The 14,371-nt window shown below is 43.2% G+C and overlaps 1 protein-coding gene across 2 annotated transcripts in view; it reads left to right on the plus strand.

Moving 5' to 3' along the window:
• Nucleotides 1-1,017: 1,017 nt before the first annotated feature.
• LOC149310331 (bifunctional epoxide hydrolase 2-like) overlaps nt 1,018-14,371 on the plus strand; it is a 97,771-nt gene continuing 84,417 nt past the window's right edge. For both annotated transcript variants that reach the window (XM_089528737.1, XM_089528738.1), the window contains exon 1: nt 1,018-1,150. In XM_089528737.1, coding sequence (XP_089384863.1) covers nt 1,041-1,150 — 110 coding nt within the window. In that variant the 5' untranslated portion in view covers nt 1,018-1,040. The remainder of the gene's footprint in view (nt 1,151-14,371) is intronic.

The raw sequence follows: 14,371 nt of genomic DNA on the forward strand, positions 1-14,371 counted from the left end.
TCCAGGAAAAGAGGTTCCACCTCAACATTAGGAGGAACTTCCTGACAGTAAGGGCTGTTCGACAGTGGAATGCACTCCCTCGGAGGGTGATAGAGTCTCCTTCCTTGGAGGTCTTTAAACAGAGGCTGGATGGCCATCTGTCGGGGATGCTTTGATTTGGATTTCCTGCATGGCAAAATGGGGTTGGACTGGATGGCCCTTGCGGTCTCTTCCAACTCTATGATTCTATGATTCCATGATTCTATGATTCTGGCAGAGGCGGCTAAACCTCTCACAGAGCTACAGATCCCAAGATCACATAGCACTGAGCCAGGGCTGTTAAAGCGTGTCAGACGGCGTTAATTCTGCAGTGCAGATGCAGCCTCGGAGCCCTTGTTACAGCCACTTGAGTCATGACATTAAGTAGAGGCTCTACCTCCAAGGGCAGTCTACCTTAGAGCACCTGTCCCTCGGAAAGAAACCGAGAAAGAAAGCCATTGCATCCTTTCCAGGCTTGGGGAGCGATGTACAGTTTGGATGGTGGACCGACTAGATCAAGGGATCCAGGATCCAGCGAAGATCTACTTCTTTGCTAATAAAGGTCGGCGCTAGGACCCCGAAGCGAAGAAGCGCCTCTCTCCAGTCAAGGTATAAAAGGGCGTGGTCCGGTAAGTTTGACATAGGCGTGGCTTACATAGAGGGCGTGGCTTGGATGCATTGCGGGCGTTGTTTGAGCGGAGGTTCACCTCAGGCGAAAAACGTTATACAGTACAGTAGTAAGGCGCGTGATCCGTCAGTCTCCCAAAGAGGCGTGGCTTATGTGGAAGGGGCGCGGTTTTGAGGCGGGGAGGGGTGGGGCTTCCCCTGAGGCGAAAATTGTAACCATTAAGACGGGAAAGAGGCGTGGCCTTAGCAGCCCTCGGGTGGGCGGGGAGTGGGCGGAGTTACATTCTAAGGTGAAAATGGCTCCCAAGGAAGGGCGTGGCCTAGATAAAGGGGCGTGGCTTGGCCACTCTCAGGCAAAATTTGCGGCCGAGGCGCTCGACTGAGGAAAGGCGGGGATGGCAGCGAAGCGGCGGCTGGTCCTGTTCGACCTCGGCGGGGTGCTGCTGGGGTCCGGCGCGCAAGGATTCCGCCGGCGCTTCGAGGAGCCGCTGCAGGGCCTTCCTGGGTGGGTAGCCCTGAAGGGAAGCGTCGTCGCCCGCCCGCGCTTATTTCCTTACGTCAAACATAGAATTTAGCCGCTCCTCCTCTGCGCCCCTCCCTCCCCGAAATCATTCCTGTGTGCGTCGCGCCCGCCCGCGCACCATCCTGGAGGAGGCCTCTTGATGGGGATGAGGATGATTTTAACATAAGATTTGGGTCAGGGCAGGGTTTCCTTCCTCCCTCTCGCTCTCCACTTAGGGAGGCTCCGTTTCTTGTCAAGATTGACTCTTCACCACCAGCAACAAGAGTTTGGTCCCTTCTGAGGCTGAGAGAGTGTGGCTTTTGGCCCCAAAGTGGGTTTCTGATGCTTCCCTTGAGCTCATCTGTAGAAAATAATGCGGTTCGAAGTCGCTTTAAAAGCTGCCCTGGAGCCATCGGAAACAGCTCTGGGATTTGTGGTTTGGCAGGGAAGGCTGAGGACCCTTCAAGAACTACAGATCCCAGGATTCCCAGGGATAGTGCTGCAGGGCATGAAATGGCGTCAAACTGCATCATCATCATCATAATGGTGATGATGATGATGATAATGAAATGTATTTATATGCCGCCCTCCAAACAATCCATAAAACAAACCAATAAAATACAAAAACAATGTAATCACATTATAACCGTAATCCTCCCGTCAGTAACAATAAAATACAATTAAATTAACAGTTATTAAAATGACTGTTAATAATACATTAATTAATATTAATTATTAAATAATTAATGGTTATTTCTACAGGGGCAGGTGTGCCAATGGGTTTTGCACGGATGAGGAAAAAGGATTCGAACCCGAGTCCCTTCTGCAGAACCGCTGCGGCTCAATGCTCTGGAATCCTGGGATTTGTAGTTCTGTGAGATAACTTGGCCTTCTCTGTCAGAAAGCTCTGGTGCCACAACAAACTAAAAATCCCAGCATCCCATAGGATGGAGCCGTGACAGTTGAAGGTGTGTCAAACTGCATTGTTTGGAGCGAAGACGGGAGGAAGCAACATTCACAACCTCAGATAGGATGCAGACAATGACCCCGTAATATTAGCAGAAGACATTCAGGAATTGGAACGGTGAACAAGGAAGGTCAAAGAGGAAAGTGCGAAGGCGGGTCTGATGCTGAGCATAAAGAAAACTAAAACAGTGTCACAACTTCTGTGTAGACAATGAGGAAATTGAAATAGTACAAGAATTCCCATATCTAAGATCAAACAGAATGGCGACTGCAATCAAGAAAGAAGAAGAAGCCTAGGAATGGGAAGGGCAGCGATGAAAGAACTGGAAAAGAGAGTGAAGAGCAAAGCCATACAACTGATCCCTAAAGTCAGAATGGTCCAGGCCATATTCCCCATCATCCCCATGTACGGATGTGAGAGCTGGACAGTCAAGGAAACAGACAAAAAGAAAACCAACTCTTTGGAAATGTTGGGCTGGAGTCGGAGAAGAGTGCTTAGGATGATCCCATGGACTGCCAAGAAGACAAATGGGTCTTTGAAAAGGTTAGACCAGGGCTCTCCTTGGAAGCAAAAACGTTCAAGTTGAGACTATCATACTTTGGCCACATTATGAGAAGGCAGGGATCACTAGGCAAAACAATAATGCTAGGAAAGGTAGAAGAAAGAGGAAGATCACAAACCAGATGGATAGACTCGATCAGGGGGTTATTATGGGCAAGGGCTTATTGCAAGATCTGGGCAAGACTGCAGTGGAAGATAGGGATTCTTGGAGATGTCTCATCCAAGGGGTTGCCATGATTCAGAACTGACTCAAGGGCAGCTAACAACAACAACCGTATACAGGATGCTGACTTAAGCTGCAAAAGACCCTTTGCCCACTTAGGCCAGGATTGACAACTCCGACTGGCAGGCATGGCTAGCCCTACATGGAGAGCCAAAGACCATAGCTGTGTTAGTCTATATCAGTATGCAAAGGGGTATTGAAGCAAGGGGGTTTTGTAGCACCTTTGAGACTAAGCAAGAGTGCCTCTACTCTGTAGAAACAATGCAGTTTGACACTTTTTGCCTGTGTGGGAGATTAATGCTATGGTCCTATCATTGCTGCAGCCTTTTGTGTCGCCTTTTGTGTCTCCAGTGTCTTCCGATTGGCACTTCACTGGCCTCTTGGTTTATGAGAAAAGGTTAACATGTTTGCCACATTAGCTTGCACGCTTAGCTATGATAGCCCTGTTTTAATATTTGAAGGGATGTCATATTGAGGAGGGAGCAAGCTCTTTTTCTGCTGCTCCAGAGACTAGGATCCAGAACAATGGATGCAAGCTCCAGGAAAAGAGATTCCACCTCAACATTAGGAGGAACTTCCTGACAGTAAGGGCTGTTCGGCAGTGGAATGCACTCCCTCGGAGGGTGATAGAGTCTCCTTCCTTGGAGGTCTTTAAACAGAGGCTGGATGGCCATCTGTTGGGGATGCTTTGATTGAGAGTTCCTGCATGGCAGAAGGGGTTGGACTGGATGGTCCTTTTTAGGGGTCTCTTCCAACTCTGATTCTGTGAAAACATGTTAAAATTACTCTTCTCTTGAAACTTGCGAAAATGTCATGTTTGTACTTTCAGTGACCTGACTTCTTGCTAGCATGACTTTTGCCATTCTGTTTGAGGATTGTGGGAGTTGTAGTCCTCCCAAAGTTTTTTCCCTCCTCCAGGTTCTGGTTCTGCCTACCTTAATGGTCTTTTTTAACTGTACGATTTGTAACTTTGATTATCAGCCAAGACTTGCGCTTGGAATGTAGTCTGTGGAGTCCGTTGCTGTTGTGAGGGTAATGAAATGTGGCTAATTAGAACATGCTTTGGGCTCCAGAGATGTGTCAGGAATGCTTTACCTTTAAATATTTTAAACCACAATTGCTGAGCATGAGATCCCTCTGGATACCCATGGAATCATGGCTTATGTGGCGATTAACTGTGAAACAAGATTTTATGTGCTTTATGCGTTTGGTATTCGCTGGAGTTTGGTTCCAGGAACCCCTCTGGATGCCAAAATCTATGAATGTTTAAGACCTATTATATACAACAGCATATTAAAATGATATCCTTTTGTGTCTCCAGTGTCTTCCAATTTGAAATGGCAAAATCAAAGTTTGCTTTTTGGATTTTTAAAAAATATACATATATTTTCAAGCCACGAATGACTGAATTTGTGGATGCAGAATCTGTGGATATGGAGGGCCAACTGTAAATTCAGTGGGGCCTCTACGTTTGCTAGGATTGGGGGCACAGGACCCCCGTGAAAGTGGAAAAACCACAAATAAACTCTTTTGTTTCACCTTAGAGAAGACCTCTCTAGGAATCTCTATGTCCTCCATTGCAACTCTGTGACCAGCATCTGGTAGAGGCTGATCATAGAATTTCTATGGAGGACTGACAAACACTAAGAAAAGTGTTTTCTCTTGGAACTGGCAGGTTCTCCGCACAACCTTATGGTCCAATACTGGCAGAATCACACCAGAGGACCTGGAGATTCCTGGGGAGAACATATTAATAAACACAGCGAATAATCTGCAAAAATCCACAAATAATCAAATCCTCAAAAGTCCCAGATCAAAAGTCAAAGCCCCAAATGGGGAGGGCCAACTGTACTTTTAATGGTGATGGTTCTGTAGAGGATGATGGTGGTCATGGTAGTTTATAAACGTACCTGTCTCCCAACTCCTACGTAGCTGACAGCAAACAAACTAGGGGCAGTCCTTAACATCTACAGATAACATTTGCAAATGAATATCTTCCTGGGTGCAGTCCGTTCTGCAAGATACAACCCATCTACTTCAGCCCAACCTGTTGCTGAACAAGTCAAGCCCTTCCTTTGCTGAAATAGCAGTTTGTCAACCTGGTTACACAATTCAGCTCATAACAATGTGGCAATGAAGACTCTGAGAAAGAACCAGTTGCTTACTTTAAAAAACCCAAACCTTCTTTTTATTGTTTTATTATTTTTCACCTCTGGCAAGGCTGAGGGCATTCTGAAGTTTCCCTTGTCTGACTTCCTCTGTATAAGTACAATACCAGCGATTCATTTACATGCATTCTCTCCCTTCTTCCATTTCTCCATGTCTCTTTTAAATTGCAGCTCACTTCAAAGCTCTTTAATTATATATCTGCTCTGGTTTCTTTAGACATTTCCCATTTTCTTTTGCATTGTGCTTCCAGTATAATGCTGCTTTATGCAACTTCCATCCATAATGAACTCCCTTTCCTTGAAGCATTTCTAGCCCTGGGAGCTGACCCAATATTTTCTGAAATTGATTGAAATCAGCTTTCAGAATGCATATCTGACTGTATTTGGTTTCCCTTTCCTCTGTACAGTATGACCCTTGGACCTCCAGTTTCATTTACCCACATCTGAAAAAATAGGTTCTCTCAAGCATTTTCTAGGTCCTCCAGTGCGATTCAGTGATATGTTTCTGCTGAGAGCCATTCATTTCAATAAGGTTTGTTATTATCCGCAGTGTAGCATTTCCTCGGTAAGTCCAGATACACATTCCCTGCAGATATGGGGGTCCTACTGTATAACAAATCTCAACAGGATGTAGTCACTCGTATTCAAGTTGCTTCCACTCCATTGACTAGTTCGTTCTTCCCTGTTGGTTAGGATCAGATCCAAGACTATCAATCTTCTCCATCTCATGGACAATGAAATTGTCAGCAAGGCAAGTGAGGAATTTCCTGGATCTTATATTCTTGACTGAGTTTGAGTTTCAACAAATATTAGGGTAGTTGTAGTCTCCCTGTACCACTCTATCTGTTCTTAAATGTTTGGTCATCTGTTCTAGGAAGGCATTGTGCAAGTCATCAGTATCAATTGCAGGTGTATAGTAGATGCTCATTACAGTGGGTCCTTGGAATTGACTGAGGTTTGGTTCCAGGATCCCCCATGGATACTCAGATCCATGGATACTCAAGTCCCATTATATACAGTGACATAGTAAAATGGTGTCCTTTATATAAAATGGCAAAATCCAGGTTTGCTCTTTAGAATTAAAAAAAAAAAAATCAAAGCTATGGATAGTTGAATCTGTGGACATGAAGGGCTATAGTTGGCTACATGCGTATACCAGTGGTGGCGAACCTATGGCATGTGTGCCATAAGTGGCACTCTCTGTGGGCACATGTGCCGTCACCCCAACACAGAGTTTGCCAGAGTTTGTTACTGGAAAGTAAGAGGGACTTGGCACTTTGTGATAAATAAGTGGTTTTGGGTTGCAGTTTGGGCACTCGGTCTCTGAAAGGTTCACCATCACTGGTGTATACTATATGCATAAGGGGTCACTTTTGTTTCCCTCCCCTTTAATTTTTACCCAAATACTTTTTCCCCATGAGTTAAGGCATAGATCCTCTCACATATGTATGCATCCTTCACGTATAGTGCCCTTCCTTTTCCCTTTCTGTTTAGTCTATTTCTTTGCCATAGATTATTGTATATATTTAACTATAAGTCAACCTCATGTATAAGTCGAGGGCAAGTTTTGGGAACAAAATTATGGATTTTGCTATGACCCGTGGATAAGTTGAGGTTAAAACTTTGGGGCATGTAACAAAGCAAAGTTTCCAGGAGAAAAGCAAAGGAAAACAATGCCAAAGAACTTACAAAAGTTCAGCAGGTATAACTCTTTATGGTCACACTAAAGACAGATGGATGAGAGAGTAGAGGGGGTGGGAGAGATGCTTCCTTTTTTGATAAGAATTAGAATACAGCGTGCCTGCATTTTACACGGGTGCGCCATATGCGACTTTCTGAAAGCCGTGCTGGAAGAGCCCATCGCATGCCCCGGAAAAAATAATGGGGTGCACACTGCTGTGTTGCGGTGGGCGCGAGCCCCATTACATCTAATAGGGCTCCAGCACACGCAGAATTCCCCTTACAGATCCCTGCATAAGGGGAGGGCGCACTGTACAGTATTGACCCCTGGATAAGCCGACTGAGATTTTTGGAGTCAGTTTTTAACTAAAACTTATACATGAGTATATACAGTATACATCTCTATTACTGGATTCCAGTCATAAGGCTCTTCCCATCAGGTTTCAGTGATGCCTATTCATATTTCCCTTCCTTTGTTAGGGGTTCAAGCTCATCTTGTTTATTGTCCCTGCTTTGTCCATTAGCACAGAGACCCCTGGAATTGTGGACCATTCTCTGTAGCTGCTTTCTTATCTTTTGAGGCTCATCAGCATGTTCTTGTATTATTGCCCAAATCCCCCTATATCTTTGAGGCTTTTGTTCCCAGGTGTCCCTCTAGAATAGTGTCTTCTTCCCCCTGAATTTTTCTTTTCTCCTTGGGGAAAAGTGAGAATTACTTCTCTTCTGATCTGATTTTCCTGTCTTAGGATAAACAGCCTTTCCAACTTTAGTTTGTGATGGTTTCTTCCTCAAAGTTTTCGTGTACTGGCTACAGATAGAAACAGCTTACAAATATTATTTTGGGACAACAGGTCCCAGCATCCATACTTAGCATGGCCATTGGACAGTGGGGAGTTTGAGAACATATAGTAAAGGGGGGAAAACCCCTATGCCCCCTCCTTTGAGCTTCTTCAGGGTGAAGTAGGAACTACTGAAAAAAAGATTAGTGCCCTAAAATGGTAGGTGGATTCTTCCATTTTAAAAATTAATGTCTGATTTTAATCACATCCTTCTTTTTTATTATTATTAGTCCACCAGGAAAGAAAAAGAACAAGCTTTGATAGACTGCTTGTGTGATTCATGTCGCAGAGACATGTCCATCTGGCGTCTCTCTATTTTCTGCCTTTCGCACAAGGTTGGGACACTTCTTAGTCGATCATGGTGATTCTGAATACATTGGACGACAACCTTTGTGCTTATTCAAGCTGTTAAATAATAACTCTCTGGTGTTTATTTTATTCTGGGTCGTGCTGGGTTTGTATTTGTGCTTCTTTCATTTTATCATAAAATTAACTGCCTTTTAAAAATTGTGTTAAATTAATGTTTCAAATGTGATGGTTTGTTTAATTTGTTTTTTAAAAATACTTCTGTAATCATTTTAATGGTATTTTCTTTTTAAGTCTCACTGTTAGCTGTCTTGGGTCTGAGATTAGGAGAAAGGTGAGATATGAATTAAATAAACTCCCAGGAGCTTATTTAAAAAAACCAGTTTTTAGGATTTAAACTTTTGGGAGGGGGTTAAACAGATGTTATGGTCACAGCTTAAATAATAATTGTTCCCTCCAGAAATGCTCTTTTAAAGTAAATTCTTTTGGCTGATCTTATGTTAATTGAAGGATTTGTTTCTGAATGGCATCCTTTGCACTATAAAATAAAGCGATTAAAAAGAAACAATGGACACTGGATATTGGTCTAATAATGAGCAACAGCCAATAAGATGTTAAAGTTAAAAACGTTTAAATTCAAACCATCACTCTTGTTCCAGGTTGGAAAATAGTAATAATAGTCTGACTTTAAAAATAAATACATGAATACAGTAGGCCCACCACATTTTCTGGGGTCGGGGGCAAAAGACTCAGTTTTTGTCCCAAGGAGATGGGGATCACCGCACTGATGCATATCGGGATTGTTGTTCCCATTATGTTTTGGGTTCACGAATCTCTGCGAGTCATTTTAACCCTTGTGTTATTCACACATGCCATCGTTTGGGGATAAAATGGAGCCGCCTCCATTCCCTTGAACAATACAGAGCGATCAGAATCGATTTGAAAGTGCATTCACACTGCCAAAGATGCAGATCGATGCGGATCTTTCAGGAAAACTAAAAACAAACAAACCAGTATTGAATATCTTGTTTAAGTGGGGCTTTTGGTAGCCCCTTGCCCCAAAAATGCCCCCTGAGTGTGAACTCAGGGCGAGTGTGAACACCAAGCAAATGACCCAGAGTAATCTCAGATTATTTTTGTAGTGTGAATGGGGCTTGAGAGACCACCTCTCTAGGAATCTCTAGGTCCTCCGGCAGAACTCTGTGGGCAACATCTCTCAGAATTTGAGCATAGACTCATGCTGGAGGATCTACAAATGCTTAGAGAAGTGTTTTCTCTAGAAATCTCTAGGTCTCCAATGCAACTCTGTGCCCACTTTCTTGCAGCATTTCTCTGGTGGACCTAGCAATTCCTAGAGTGAACAGATTCATCAAATCCACAGAAGTCATAGCCGCAGATCTGGAGGGCTGACTGTAATCAGTTTGAAACACAAAAAAGACAGGAGTGCTTTTTAAAGTCATTTGGATTAAACCATGGTTTAAACCAGCCAACCTTACATAGCCAATGCTTAGTCAGTGCCTATTTTGGAGTTTATCACACTGGGGCTAATTTCAGCATTAAAGAGAGATTAAAGTGCACTTAAAGCATCCCACAAATAAAGCAAAAATGGCAAGTAATTGCGCAAATGATTATCACATGCAATTTTGTAAATAAAGTGATGTCAAAAATGCATTGTCCCTGAAATCCTGAAAGTTAAAAAGATGCACATTAATGGTTCTTTGTGACCACTTTAATGGCAGGTTTTGTGCAACATGTGAAATCGTTTTGCATAGTTGCGTGATTTTCCCAGGATATTCACAAGATAAACTGCTGATCCCCTTCGTGTGATAAACTCCTTAGTCAATGCTGAGGAATGCCTGGAGCTGCAGTCTGTCAACTTCTGGAGGACCACATGGTTGTAACCCCAGTCTAGGAGCAACCACCAAGGAGGCCCTCTCCTGCATCCCCTCCAAACATACCTCTAGAAGAGGGAGGGCTGAGGCAAGGTCCTCTCCTTCAGATCTTTAAACTTGGGCAGTTCATATGGGGAGATGGTGCTATTGTATGCCTTCAAGTCATTTCCAATTTATCGCAAGCCCAAAGTGGCTTTTCTCTTATTCAGAGGAGGCTGGGAGGCCCAATGAGTTTCCATGTCTGAGCGGGGAATCGAACCCTCCTCTCCTAGAGTCCTAGGCTGCCTCTGCATTGCAGAAATAATGCAGTTTGACACCACTTTGCTCAAATCCACAGATGGCAAGCCCTCGCTTGGGGCAGGCAGGCTGTACTAGAGAGGTGTGCACTGTCACACTGTATGCTACCAATATTTCTGAATATTGTGAGGGTAGATGAACACAGAAATCACAGATGGTTGCAATTAAAATAAAATGTAGTGCTGGGACAGAAGAAAAAACTCTTAAGTTAAAAGAAATGTAGGCTGGCAGCACAAACCATTTCAACAACTAAGCCATTGCCAGACCTCCACGAAATCTGTTTTCTATCATTATGAATACTATTATATCCAGTGATGTTACTACTCCTTTGTTTTGCTATTAATTGCCATCAAGCAGACTTGGACCTATGTCAAAGTGATGAATTGGAGACCTCCCGGTCACCCTGCCATCACCTGCCCTGCTCAGGTCTTGCAGACTCAGGGAGCCATGGCTTCATTGATAGAGTCTATCCATCTGAAATGCAGCCTTGCTCTATTCCTCCTGCCTTCTACCTTCCCAGACATCACTGTCTTGCTCTATCATCCTCTCATAATAAGGCCAAAGTGCAACAGCCTCAGTTTAGCCATCTTGGCTTCTAGGGAGAGTTCAGGCTTCATTTGCTCTTGGACCCATTCACTGGTCTTTTTAGCAGTCCGCAGTGCACTTGTCCTTCCACATTCACTGGAGTTGGGGACACAGGACCCCCGTGAATGTGGAAAAACTACAAATAACAAAGATACTATGTTTTTACTTAAGAGGACACCTCTCTAGAAATCTCTCTGTCCTCCAGTGCGACTCTGTGGTCAACATCTGTCAAGCATTGACCATAGAATTGTGCTGAAAGAGCTACGAATGCCTAGTGGAGTGTTCTCTCTAGGAATCTCTAGGTCCTTCGGTATGACTTTTGGTTCATGTTGACCATAGAGTTATGCTGGAGGACCTAGATATTCCTAGAGATAACATGTTAGTAAAACCTGCAAATAATCAAAACCTGCAAAAGTCAAAGCCGCAAATGGGGAGGGACAACAAGTGGGCCTTCAGAACTGTCCTCCAGCACCAGACCTCAAAGGAGTTGAGTCTCCTCCTAGCCGTTTTCTTCACTGTCCAGCTTTCACAGTCATATACAGTAATGGGAAATACAATGGCTTGAACCATCCTAACTTTAGTATTCAGTGATATATTTTTAAAACGTCAGGCTCTTGTCTAGTTTCTTCATGACTGTCCTCCCGCATCCAAGTCTTCTTCTGATTTCTTGACTGCCGTCTCCGTTATGATTAATGACTGAGCCAAGGTTTGGAAAATCTTGAATTATTTCCATCTCTTCAATGGCTACTTTAAAGTGATGTAAATCATTTGTGGTCATGATTTTTTGTTAATGTTCAACCGCAAACCTGACCTTGGCGTTTTCTTCCTTGAATTTCTTCAGTAATCGTTGCAGATCTTTGCTTTTTTCTACCACTAGTATAGTTTTGATGCCTTGAGTCCCTGTATTGGGAGAAGGTGGGATATAAGAAAATAAAGTGGTGATGATGATGATGATGATGATGATGATGATGATGATGATGATGATAATTCATCTGCACATCTATTGTTGATATTATTTCCCCCAATTTTTATGCCTCCTCCTCCTGAATCTAATCCTGTTTCACGTTCTATGTACAAGTTAAACTGACAGAGTGATAAAATACAGCCTTGCCTGACTGCCTTGCCAGTGGAAATCTATTCCATCCCTCCCTATTCTGTGCTAAGAGTAGCCTCTTGTCCTGCTGCTATTCCTCCTGCTGGTATTATTTTCTCCCATTCCTTTGCTCATTGAGCACCCAGAACGAGTCACAACTGCTTGTTGCAGACAGGCTACCTGCCAGAAATGAAGGAGGCTTGAAACTGATCCATCTGTGGCAACTCTGGTTCCATTAAGTTTGACCTTTCCTTACATAACGTTTACTTATGCTAATTGGCTTGTTTGTTTGGCAGCTCTGCTTTGTTTTGTTTATTTACATAATTTATGTCCAATTTTGTCTGTCATAATGGGTCCCTTGGAGCAATTTGGATTTGTAATGAGAAAACGTTGGCCCTTGAAAATCAATGGCAGGGAGGGATGGGTCACAGGGGAGTGGCAGGGCATGTGCTTTGCATGGGGAAGACCACAAGTTGAGTCCCTGCTTAGGAAAGATCTCACCAGATGCAAAGATGAGAGTCTAGATTACCTAATTCTTTAGTCTGTGATAGAAGAACAATTGCTGTGTTGTGAGACCTTTCCATCTCCCTAGGACTGTAAGTGGATGCAGCAGGTGGTCTGCAGCAGGGGAAGCATCACAGTCCTTTTGCTGGTGGGTTCCAGCATCCCCTCACAGCAAGCAGTAGAGTCAGGTCTCTCAACAATGAATTCTACCCAGAATATTCCTTTTGAGGGTCTTCTCAATGATTGCTCCCAGTTTGGAGCTCCCTCCCTGGAGAGGCTGGAATGGCTTCCTCCTTGCTCTCATTCGGTTGGCAAGTAGAAATGTTCCCATTCTGTCAGGCTTTTAGGAATCGGCTGTGCGCTTTGCTATTTTTTTTTTTTAAAAAAATACTGTCTTTTATGACTTTTAAATGAATTTAATGGTAGATTCTTTAATGGTTTGTAAAATAACTTTATATGTACATTACCATCCTCATATCCCCAGGGGATACATTCCTTGACTTATCGTGGAAATACAAAATCATGGATAATAGCAAACTCTATTGAAATGAATTACCTGCAATGGAAATTGACCATAATAATTTAATAATTTGTTTTATTTATATACCGCTATTCCAAAGATCATAGCGGTGAACAGCAAGTAAGCTAATTAGCAATGACCATCGAGTCATGCTGGAGGATCTAAAGATTCCTAGAGAGTACACCTAGCCAGGAATCTGTAGGTCCTGTAGCTCAACTTTATGGAAGAATACCATGAAGGACCTAGAAAGTGTCTAGAGAGAATATTTTTTTTTGTTGGTGTGTGTGTGTGTGTGTGTGTAATTAAAACCATGGGTACTGGCCCCATGGATACAGGGGTCATACTCTCTATATAGTTTACTGATGTCTTTGTATGTTTTTGATCTGCTACTCCCCCTACTACTCCAGTGAGATCTGCCGACTCGCCAGCCACAGATTTAAGCATGCACATGGCCTCGCTGCCATTAAGGATAGCATCCATTAAGGTCAATGCACCATTAGGGACAACAAGACTTCATCTGAAGTCCCATTGTGTAGTGGAGTCTCCTTCCTTGGAGGTCTTCAAGCAGAGGCTGGATGGCCATCTGTCGGGGATGCTTTGATTGGGATTTCCTGCATGGCAGAATGGGGTTGGACTGGATGGCCCTGTGGTCTCTTCCAACTCTATGATTCTATGATTCTATGATTGTCTCTAATGGAAATGTGGCTGTGTGCACGTGCCAGCATTAGGAACAACAGGATTTGAGGTCCCACAGATTTTGGTATCCGTGGACGGGTCCAGAATGGATCCCCCATGGATACCAAGATCCCACTGTATCATTTTTCCATGGCTGACAGTTGTCCTGGATGGATAATGGGTCCCCTGAGCTGTGGTGCACCCGTGGAAGATGATCTCCTGTGGTTTGTATTAATAATTAACAATAGCAACAACATTATTTCTTACCCTAAGGATCAAGGCAGGGTACAATATAGATAAAAACTCATAAAACCATTTATATACGTAGGTTAAAACACATAAACACAGGACAAATTGCAATCATCCAGACGTAAAATTAAAAATACATATATACCGATGTCACGTATAAGGTGAGGCTACGTTTTGGGGCCAGAACTATGGATTTTGATATGACTCATGGATAAGTCAAGGGTAAAACCTAGTGACATGTAATAAAGTATCTAAAGGAGAAAGCAAAGGAAAACAGTGCCAAAGAACTTGCAAAAGTCCATCAGGCATAACTATTTGTGTTGGATGGATGAGAGAAGTGGTGGGGAGTCAGTGCTTCCAGAACAGATGACACTACTGCCTTCCACCACGGATGGTTACCTTTTACTATATAAGAGCTAAAATACAGTACTTATATCGACCCATGCAAACGTCAACTCAGGTTTCTTGAGTCAATTTTTGACTAAAATTTCTAGACTTAAACATGAATATATATAGTGTACCAATTTAAAATTCATATTTTAAAGTGGACTGGGTAGGCCTGCTGAAAGAGATGGGTTTTTAATACTGTTTTAAATTTAGACAGCATATTTAGCTCTCAAAGATGCCCCAGTAGGCCATTCCACAGCCTAAGGGCAGCTGATGAA

This window comes from Sceloporus occidentalis, unplaced genomic scaffold, assembly GCF_023333645.1.
Source record: "Sceloporus occidentalis isolate IW3139 unplaced genomic scaffold, rSceOcc1.0.p SCAF_6, whole genome shotgun sequence".
Classification (NCBI taxonomy): domain Eukaryota; kingdom Metazoa; phylum Chordata; class Lepidosauria; order Squamata; family Phrynosomatidae; genus Sceloporus; species Sceloporus occidentalis.